Here is a 10,696-nt window from a genome sequence, read left to right as displayed (position 1 = left end):
AGGAACAAAAAGATTTTTCCCAGCAGCTCCAAGGGTCTGTTACTGACATTTCACTACCACATGGTACAAGGAATACCCATTGGCATTGGTGGAAATTACTTGCATCACACAACAGAGGAGCAGGGCCCAAAGGAAGTTTAACTGTTAAAAAGAGCCATGCAGTAGACAGACTTATGAGTGGGTCTTAGTGCTCTGCAGGTCTCTGAGCTCATCTGCAAGAAATCCTCATGAATAACTGGTAAGAGGCAGCATTCATCACATGGGATAGACACAAGCTTGCAGTCACAAAGCTCCACTAGCTCCCCTGTGGAGCAAAAGCCTGACCTGGAAACTGGTAAGTTGAAAGAAATCACTAATATGTTATGCAAGAGGGACTAGATACAGAGAGAACTAAACCCAAGATAGATCAAAGAGAGTGGAGGAAGCAGGGTCTAAGAGGGCATGATAGGGGTATACATCCATACAGGCCTCTTCTGCAGTTCAGGGAACTACAGATATGAATAGGAATTTAAAGTGCGTCTCCTGGCAAAAGAGGCAGGACTTAAGCAAAATAAATACGCAAAGGATCCTTTCCCCAGAGCTACAGGATAGAGGTACACCCTGTCATTTTCCCTGCTGCCCCTCAAGCTCCCAGACTGAACCACACACACACACACACACTAGCATCTCCAAAGCCAGGCTTCCCCTGAGCCTGGGTGACAGCAGACTGAATCCCTGCTTCTACAAAGTACACAAATCTGAGGTTAGGACCTGATTCAGCACAGCGCTTATGTAAATGTTTATCTTTAAACACATGTTTAAGCACCAGGGATGCGCCAAGGAACATACTGAAAGTTAAGCACCTGCTTGGGGCTGTTCCTGAAACAGGGCTCTACTGTGCAAACTCCCCCCAGCCTCCACAGGGTTCAAATGTATGTCAACATCATATAAACCTCCACCTTAATTTCCCTCCCATGCTTGGCTGTCCCTTAGGTTTCCCTATCTTTTCTCTAGGGAACCACTCCCACCTGCTGGAATGGGTCAGAAGACTTCTGTTAATAGTGGGAGTTAACTAACGAACCCTCCCTGTCTGTGGCACCTTAACCAATATCCTAATGCAGGAGCAGTCATGGACCGGACTACAGACCATATTGCTATATGCTGTACACCAACTTAATGAGAGCACACTGGGGCCTAATTTCCAAATTGGAAGACAGTTTTCATTAGTGTGTCCAAACACAACATGTGCAAATCAGGCTAGCCAGGCATCCGCTACTGATGGAGGAGTTGTTACAGCATGTGCAAATGAGGCATATTTTTTACATGCAGAAGCTGGCACTACGAGGTCCACACTGTATGAGTCAGTTGTAGATCCAATTTAACCAAGCCTCCACTATGCAAACAAAAATCCTCTTAAAATGCATTTATCCATGTTTCTCCAAATGCTTGTTTTGCTTTGGATGCCTCATTCTACCCCTCCTCCAGGCACTGCTGTCCCCCAAAGAACTCTCTTCTCTCTAAGGCTGATTGTCATATGGGGCTTGGAGACTTTCAAGTGACATTTGAGAAGCAAACTGTAATAAATGAATTCCACGCAGTGCTTATAAGGCTTATTGTCATGTATCCAGCTATTTGCTGGAGCTGAGTGAGTAATCCATGGAGAATAATTCTTTCAATGAATTTAGCTGATTTGGGAACATTTAGTCATTATTTGAAATTATTTGCCAAATAATGTCTGCAATAACTCTGGTGCTCCTGAGCTGTCTGGTGGGAGCATTCAATAATTGAAACTGTGGCTTGGCAAATTAGATTCTATCAGACACAAGGTGGGACACTTGTGAAAGATGCCTATGCCTGATTATGAATTACATTTGATGTGATTGATGTTTTTTGTGACCCAGTAGATCACCCGTGCTATAGAGCAGGAATTTGTCATATAATGGAGAGACTATCTGGCAAGGATATGAGAAGCCATGACAAAGCAGTCAAATACCATCATCACTGAATTAATCTCTCCTCCTGAGAACCCAAGGCTTTGCTACACAAGATTCATAGATTGTAAGGGGCTGAAAGGGACCTCACAGAACAGTGTGTCCAGCCCCACTGCTCTAGGCAGGAAGACAACTGGGGTCAAGTGACCCCAGGGAGGTGACTGTCCAGTCTCCTCTTGAAAACCTCCAGGGTAGGTGACTGCACTTCTTGACTCTTGACTGAATGGCTTGTCTTCACAGAGCTCTTGACTGAATGGCCTGTCTTCACAGAAACCTGCCTTGGTAAGAGAAAGGGCTAGAATCCTCTGAGGTTAAGTCCAAAGGTGGAAAGGCTTTGTTTTCTCCACAAGATCCAAAAGCTGGTAGCCTTCATAAAAGGTACTTTTTAAACAAACAAAGTCATTTTATTTCCCAAAATAAAAGACAAAGCTAGACCCAAAACTCAACTGCAAACTCAAGCCAAACCAGGGATAAGGGAAGAGGGGCTTCAGGGAGCTTGTTGCTTTCCACAGAAGTACTCCCATTTGCTTTTTAAGGATAAAAGGTTTGTATTTAAGAAATTCCTTTGCAAAGCCCTAAAGGGATAAAAGAAACCAGAACTCCCACTTCCAAGTGGTCTCTGTGGGGCATGTGTCCAAACAAGTGGGGACTCATGAAAGCTGTGCCACTGGATCCAGAATCTAGGCAGCCAGACTACAGGTCCTATCGCCCGAGGAATGAATAAGATGTAGTACCACAGGGATCCAGAGCTAGAAGCAGTGACCAGTAGCTTGTGGGACTCAGCAGCTGAATCCAATCACAACAAAATGGTGTCCCCTAGGACCATGGGGCTGTATCAGAAGTGACACAAGATTCTCTATCATTTCTGCCTGTTCTTTCACTCTGCCCCACCCATAGAGGAGAATAGGGGCAAACAAAGGAAGCTTGTGTGGGCACAGATAAGAATCAAACAGGCATGAAGTGGAGCATTTCATTTTGATCTTCCCCACCATAAAATAGGAACAAAGTAACAAATATTGATATTTTCCCCACAGAAAATGTAATTTTGTGGAAATCACATTTTCTGCTAAAAATATTTTGATGGGAAGTTTCTAGTTGGGTGTATTCAGCCCCCGTTCACCTTCCACAACAGCAGCGCCCCAACGAAAAAGGTCGATTCCAGCAATAACGAGACAGGCTTCACCCCTAATAGCAGCACAAAAGGTTCATGAGCATTCATCAGATCTGAAAACAGATTTGAAGGGAAACCAAAGGTATCTATACACGTGCTCGGGGGAGGAGGGTGGGGGTGCTTCAATTGCTCCATTTAAAGAGCCCAGAGCATTTCATGTATCACAGTCCCCACACTTCAAAATGGTGGTAGGGAGGCTTTATCTAAAGCTCATTCAACAAGCTTGGAAGTCCGGAGACCCTGATACACAAGACACAGAGGGTGACCAGAGCTCAGTAATTACCACACTCCAGTAGACTCGATTAATCAAATCTGCTCCAATGCACTGTAATTATAGTGTCGGAGCAGCCTCCACACTCATGTATAGGCACCCTAAATTTCTGAGAAACCTCTCACTAGAAAATGGGATCCTCCATTTTCTGAGTCACTCATTTTGTTGGTATACAAAAGATTGGTCATTACTGTGATTATTGTTGATTTGTATCAGGCCCAGGCAGTGATCAGGCACTATTTTTGCTTGGCATGCCTAATGTATAGCATGGAGATGGTCCCTGTCTCAGAGTCCATACAGCTAGAACTGATCAGGAAACAGCATATCACTATACAAATATCTAATTATATGGATGAGATTCACTGACATCAATAGGTGATCCAGCCTCAGAAGGCTAACTCTAGAAATGGGGCTTACTTAAGCACAGTGGGAGGTTACCCAACACAGTCATATGGCTCATCAGGGGTAAAAAAAAAAACGTCTTCCAGGAGATTTGCCCCATATGGATATGTTTTGCTTTTGAGAGTGAGAAATCAGCCAACATGGCTCTGTCTATGAACAATGGAGGACTGATGATCTCCTAATTGATCATAGATGGTGGAAGATGGGGCTGCTCTTACCAAATCATCTCTTTGTTTCTTACCCCACTTTTCCCCTGGGTGTTTTCTCACCTGGCTGTCCAGACCTAACATCATTAGCATAGAGAAGAAGAGAATTGACCAGAGAGGAGACATAGGCAACTGTGTAACAACTTGTGGGTAGGCAAGAAAAGCCAGTCCTGGACCTAGAGTAATGAAACACAATGAACAGTTTATGTCTGTAAAGCATTTTGACAGCAAGATAAGTCAGAGCAAGTATTATGATTAAACAGAGAGACTACAGCAGCGAAGAACTGCCAATAGTTAATATGAACTCCATAAAAAAAAAAAAATCTCTGCTCCTCCTTGCCTGGGACATACCCAAGGTATATGAAGCATCTCAAAGAGGAAGGGTGAAGGACTGTCAACAGGCATTAGCTCTTTCCCTCCCCATGAAGAAGAATGCTGTGGCTTTACCATACACAACAGAACTAGAGAGCTGGAACTGGACAAACTATTTCTGATTTTATTAGAAATGTTCATTTTGTTGAAATCAAAACTTTCTGTGAGAATATGACATCAACTAAAATTCATTTTGGGAAAGCAACCAATCAAGCCGTTGAAAGATCAAAAATGAAATTTGGACTTTAAAAGGTTGGAATTTCCCACAAAAAAAGAAGCTCTTAGGTTTGATCATCTCTGCAAAAATATCATCAGAACTTAGGTGCTACAAAGGAATAGTACTGTAGCAAACCAAGCACTGTAAGTCTTCCTTTAAGTATATCAATAACAAAACTAGGTAGACATAAAAAAGCACAAAAGACTCTTAGTTTAGTTGGAAGTCTGAGTGCAATAATCACTTGAGTCTATCAGGAATAAGCTTCCTCAGCTATTCTGGAACAAGCACTTTTCCATCTGCATTAGCCATACCTAAAGTCTCACTCTACCAGTCTCCTGAGCATCCAGTACCTAAAGCTCTCAGAGAAGTGAGTTACACACTTGAACACGAATCAGAAAAGCTCTGTGAAAGTGATATGCCAACTGGCACATACATTATTACAAATAATTATATTTGGGACATTTGAAAAATGTTTTTCTTTTTCTGGGTAACTTCAACTAAGTTCATGGGCCAGATCTTCAGTAGTTCAAATGTACTAACTTCATAAATCCTCCTGAATTATGAAAAAGAAAAAGAAGGGCACAAACAGGAGAAGTAGTTTGTCCAAGCTCACAGAGCAGGTCAGTGGCAGAGCTGGAAATGAGAGTGAGCTTTCCTGATTTGCAGGCCAGGACCTTATCCACTAGATAACAATACAGGCAACATCTGCTTACCTGAAGATGCCAGCTCAGCGATCGACTTCTTGGTGATGTGAGACATGAAACCAACAATGGAAAAAATAACAAATCCTGCAAATAGGCTGGTGGTGGAATTTATACAGCAGACAATGATGGAGTCTCTGAAAAAGAAAAATAGATGTGAGAAAACCTTCTTCATTTCTGTTCCCATCAGTTGATTAGAACAGAACAACAGTTGGGTTCTCAGAGGAAGCTGGAAATGAGGCATAAGGATGAACATGAGAAGTGTCATACTAGGTCAGACCAATGGTCCATCTTGCCCAGTATCCTGTCTCTGACAGTGGCAAGTGGTCAGTGCTTTAGAGGGCAAGTACACATGCAGAGCATGTCTCCTGGATGGATCTAGGATTTTGAAAAGAGGTGTGCAGATGATATGGTGCATCATCACATATACCATGACACATTTTTTCTCCTGTTAAAGAAACTAGAAGCTTTATAAATATGCTAAGGGGGCAGCACTACATTATTCAATTTAAGATCAAAGCGAAAGCAAATATAATTGTATTAGCATGTTCACTAGTTTGCTAGATTATCTATTAAGTTTTAAAAAATATGAAAAACTAGGCAAAAATGGTCAAAATAGTCAAAAGACATGGTGTCATTAGTCCTGTAGTCATTATAGTAAAATGTACATCTCTTATTCAAATTCACAAAATGTAGTCTTCTTGAGTGTCTTGACAGAATTTCCAGCACTTCACTGTCAGTCATTTCTACACACAAATTAATATTACTATATCTGAGTTAAAGTTTTTAGCTAGGACTAAAAACAGTCTGCAGGATTATGAAATACAAGAGAGAATAGAATAGAAGAGCCATTACCAAGAATGGATAACAGACAACAATATTGCAGAAGAAAGGATAGTTTGAATAGTGGAACATCAAGACCATTAAAATGGAGAGAGGGTTGTTAACACCTGTGGAATGAAGAGACCTTAGTGGGAATCAGATTAATGATAATGAGCCATGAAGTCCATTGCCACTGCACCTTCTAGGCAGTCAGTTTAACGTGTAGGCAGAGCAAAAATCAAAGGGAGGTACAATTGCATCACTGCACCCCCAAGGATCCACCCCTGGCATGTCTAGTGTAATTCAACCCATGTCTCACGCTCCCTGGCTTCGACCATCATTGGTTTAGGGATGTCAAAGGCAGTAGTGTAACTAAAGCAGGGCAACTGGGGCACTGGCCCCGGGCATCAACTTGAAGGGCAGAAAAAATAACAGCTGCCACCACAGCTGTGTGATTGCATTGGCAGCTGGAAGTTATCGATACTCTGGTGCTGCATCACCACTACTACCTTGGGTGTCCAGCTGCCACAACCACCTGTGGCAATGCATTTCACAAATTAACTATGTACTGAGTAAGAAAGTACTTCCTCTTGTTTGTTTTAAACCTCTGTCCTGTTAATCTCAGTGGGCATCCCCCTGCTCTTGTATTCTGGGACTTTGTGAATAGCAGTTCCCTGTTCATTTTATCTATGCCATGGTTTCATAGAGGTCTGCCATAACCCACCTCATCCTTCTCATTTCCCACCTGAAGAGTCCTAGACTTTTAAAGCATCCCCTGGTATAGCAGCTGATCAATACCCCGATCATCTTTGTTGCCCTTCTCTCGTTTTTCTAATTCTACAACATGCTTTCAAGATGTGCAGACCAGAACTGCATGCAGAATTCAAGATGTGGGTGCAGAGGCGGTGCAAATCAGCTGGAAGCCTGCAGTAGCTGCAATTAATGGAGGTAGCGGTGACTTCCACCTGCTGCCATGATGCTGACAGGATTGTGCAACTGCGGCAGCAGCTGCTATTTTTTCACCCCCTGACCTTCAAGTCGGTGTCTGGGGCTGCAGTCTTGGTTGCCCCAGCTTAGTTGCAATATTGCGTGAGTGCACCATAGATTTATACAGTAGACAAGTGAGAGAGGTCTAAGTTGTGAAGGACAGAGGTGCAGTATATGATTTGTAAGTGTGCCATTGCCAGAAGATGGTCAGATATCAAGACCAAAGGTGAGACCTTAGTTGCATGTTGATAGACTGCAGAGTGCAGGGTCAGATGCTAATGGGCCAGACTGTGAACACTTTACTCTTGCTGGTAGTGGATGCTCATGGGAGTAGATTCAGAGGCTGCACTAGAATTGCTCCTATGACTCAAGTAGTCACCAGGATAAGGCAGAAGTTCAAAATATGTTTCTACATGTTCTTCTACTTGCAGAGGCATTTGAAGAATGATGTGTTTAACACACCTGTAGACATTGTTGTGAAAGGTGTTATAGCTTCCCAGGGCAATCAGAGACCCTAGGCCCAGTCCATAGGAGAAAAAAATCTGTGTGGCTGCATCCATCCAGACCTGCAAAGGAGAGACAGACTTAGTTTATACTATTGTCAGGCAGAGTCTGTTTAACCCCATCTCCCAATCAAAGTTTCTGCATCTGCTTAGAAAAAAAATGGTCATCATGTCTATGACACTTTTCTGTGGAAATGCTGAAGGTCATTTGGTCAAAACCTTTTTACAAGGAATTAAAGAACAAACTACACCAATGTACTCCAGAGATGAATATCAGCATCCAGTATAAAGGGCTGTGGTGCTCTTCCACCTTTGCCAAACTGATTTCTGCTCAGATGGAGCTGGGACAGAAGAGCCAGCTGCAGAAAGACTCCCACGTGGCTACTTAGCTCCCACAGCACCAAAAGTAAACAGAAGTTTGTGCTGAAAATGGGGTCACATCGAAACCTCGTTTGTTCAGATTACAGCAGTCCCACGTCCTGGGGATGTCTGTAGTCTTCAGCCCAAGCCTTCCTCGTGTCTGACACAGGTCATGAGAAGGCTTCAAAGGGTTTCACATTGGGGTTCATTCCCCATAAGCACCCCAGAAGAGGCTGTTTGCCCAAACCTATCAAACCTCCTGGGCCAGCCAAATGGAAGTCTTACAAGAATGGTCTTTTGTATTTTATTTCCTTTACAACCTGTTTCTTGTGAACCAGAAGTGCCAGAAAAATCAGAGGTATCCCTGAGGTATTGTGCCTTGGGAAAACCATGCTGGACAGTTGGAGGGGTGGGGAGAGGGCAGAGGAGGGAGGTGCTGCTAAGCACCAGAGGGAAGGGGATGCTGAGAGTGGGTGTGGGAGGGGAGGTGCTGCTGAGTGCCAGAGGGGCGAGGGGGACCAAGAGCCAGGTGGGGAGCAAGTACAAGCGTCTTACCTGATCTGAGGACTCAAAAAAGTCCCCGGCTGCTGCTGCTGGGGTATGGTCTGCCCACCTCAGTTGTTACTCCTACAATAGCTGTGAAGTGACTGTCCACCCAGCTGCTGCTATCCAGGCGTGGACTCCCTGGGAGAGGCACCATTTTGGCAACCCCACTAAGTTTGCATCCAGGGTTTGTGTCCTGCTCAGCCATCCCAAGTTATACTGTACTACTGAAAGGACAGTTTTTCTCTCCATAGGTCAGCACTTCTACTTCCAGGGTCAGCAAAAGGTCAAAAAACCAGACACATGGAGAGGAAAAAATCAATGGGGATGATTGTTAAGGGCTGCATTATTTTTTTTAAGATTCTAGCTTCAGTAGCATATGCATGAATGGGTATAGGTGCATGCAACGCAGAACACTTAAGTGAACCTCAGGGAGACATGTTGCCTGCTGGCAACACAGCATCTCCTGCATCTCCCCTGTGCCTGGCAAGAATACATGTTGCTCCTCCGCAGAGGCGGACAAAATGAGCACTCTCCTTCACAGCCAGCCCAACAACACTGGTAGAGGGGGTGAAACAGTGGGACATGGCATTTGCCTCTCACAGTCTGCTCTGGGACTCCTACCAGTCCAAGGGTAAGAGCGGGAACCAACCCCTGCATTTAAGAGAGACTGATAAAACAGGAAGCCTTCGTACATCCTCCTCAGCTGGCAAAAACACCAAGGGCGCAGACAGAAGAGCAGCTCCCTGTTGTAACTCATAGCACTTTGCAGGAAGTGCTACAAGTTGAAAAGGTCCCCAAGACCCCAAAAAAGTCTGCTGTTGGGTCTGGAAGTTGGGGATTCCAGCTGCTTGCTGTGATCCTGCAACCTAGTTTCCATAGCAACGTATGCCACTCCACCCTGCCACCCCAGACCCTGTTTTCAGAATGGGAGGGGGAAAGGCAGCAGAGGGAGCTTGTTCTTGAGATTCCACAGTCGGCACTGGAGAGCCCCATCCTCCAGCGCTCGCTGAAAGGACCCCCAAACCAAAATCCCTCTGCTTCCTTTCCCCCGTCCCTTTCTGAAAATAGTGACAGGCTTGGAGCTCCGCAGACACAAGTTACAGAACGTGCGGTTTTGAAGTATGTTCATCTGAACCCTCATGCAATAGGAGTTCAGATTTTCACAGGATTGGGCCCTTATAAAGCAATTTGCAGCCATGCGCTTCTGTTTGGTCACAGCTGTAGACCGCCTTCTGGGGTTAGATCAAGCAAAAATTGTCACTTCTGTCTGTACCCCTAGAGCCTGGCACAACATGTTTTTCAAAGAGCATCCAAGAATATTCAAAAGGACTTTGCCTTAGGTTTAGTTCCTTGAAATAGGCAAAGACTTGAGTGGGGTAGGGCAGGAGGTGAGATTGTTCTGCACCATTTCCTTTACCTCTTAAGGCAGATCAATGCAGGGCCCTCCTGAATGAATGACAGGGTTTATGGAACATCAGTACTTGCAGCAAGGTTACCAAAACTCATGTTTTATCACAAGACTCCCTGTATTTGGTGCTTTACTTAGAGTCCTACTCCTCAAGTCACCTGACTATATGAGTTTCTTTTGATAAAAAGCTGTCTTGTAGCTGACATGGTTGCAAAGAAAAGCTTTAAAATATACAGGTAGTTCCGGGGTATTTAACTGTTCACAGCCAAAAAGGTTAAAAAAAAAAAAAAAGCAGAACATAGTGGGTTTTGTTTTTTAATTGCCTGATGCTTAAAATTATCTTTTATTTTCTTGGGACCCTCCTGCATGGTTTTGGAATACTTGTGGGTGGCTGTAATGTTATAGTGGAGTGTCTGCTACAAAAAAAGGATCTCTCAGTAAAGCAAGACTGTCACCACTTGTATGTGACTGGCAATGTCACAGACCTCTAAGTTACTTTATAACATAGTGTTCTCAGTGTTGGCTGAGAAACTTTGCCTCTACAAGCATCCCTGCTTCTCCTGGGACTCTGTTGTGCTTCCACATATTAAGGCAAAGTGACATGGCTATCACTTGTAATTTAAACCCTTCCACCAAAAATAACAGTGACACCTATTGCTGAACTGGTACCAGTCCCAAATTACACAGACCAACAGCACTTGACTCCATTATCTCCTCTTCCTGGGGCTGCATTAACTAGCCAAAATGGTCACCCTTACAA

At 44.0% G+C, this 10,696-nt stretch overlaps 1 protein-coding gene across 1 annotated transcript in view; it reads right to left on the bottom strand.

Annotated features, from left to right (window-relative positions):
• LOC102376042 (sodium- and chloride-dependent GABA transporter 1) overlaps nucleotides 1-10,696 on the bottom strand; it is a 31,504-nt gene that overhangs the window by 7,779 nt on the left and 13,029 nt on the right. The window contains exons 7-9 of the mRNA XM_006027758.3: nucleotides 7,582-7,685; nucleotides 5,323-5,447; nucleotides 4,084-4,196 (exon numbers count right to left, since the gene is read on the bottom strand). Coding sequence (XP_006027820.1) covers nucleotides 4,084-4,196; nucleotides 5,323-5,447; nucleotides 7,582-7,685 — 342 coding nt within the window. The remainder of the gene's footprint in view (nucleotides 1-4,083; nucleotides 4,197-5,322; nucleotides 5,448-7,581; nucleotides 7,686-10,696) is intronic.

The sequence above is a fragment of the Alligator sinensis genome, unplaced genomic scaffold (genome assembly GCF_000455745.1).
Source record: "Alligator sinensis unplaced genomic scaffold, ASM45574v1 scaffold659_1, whole genome shotgun sequence".
Lineage (NCBI taxonomy): Eukaryota > Metazoa > Chordata > Crocodylia > Alligatoridae > Alligator > Alligator sinensis.
This window is presented reverse-complemented; position numbering and strand designations above follow the sequence as displayed.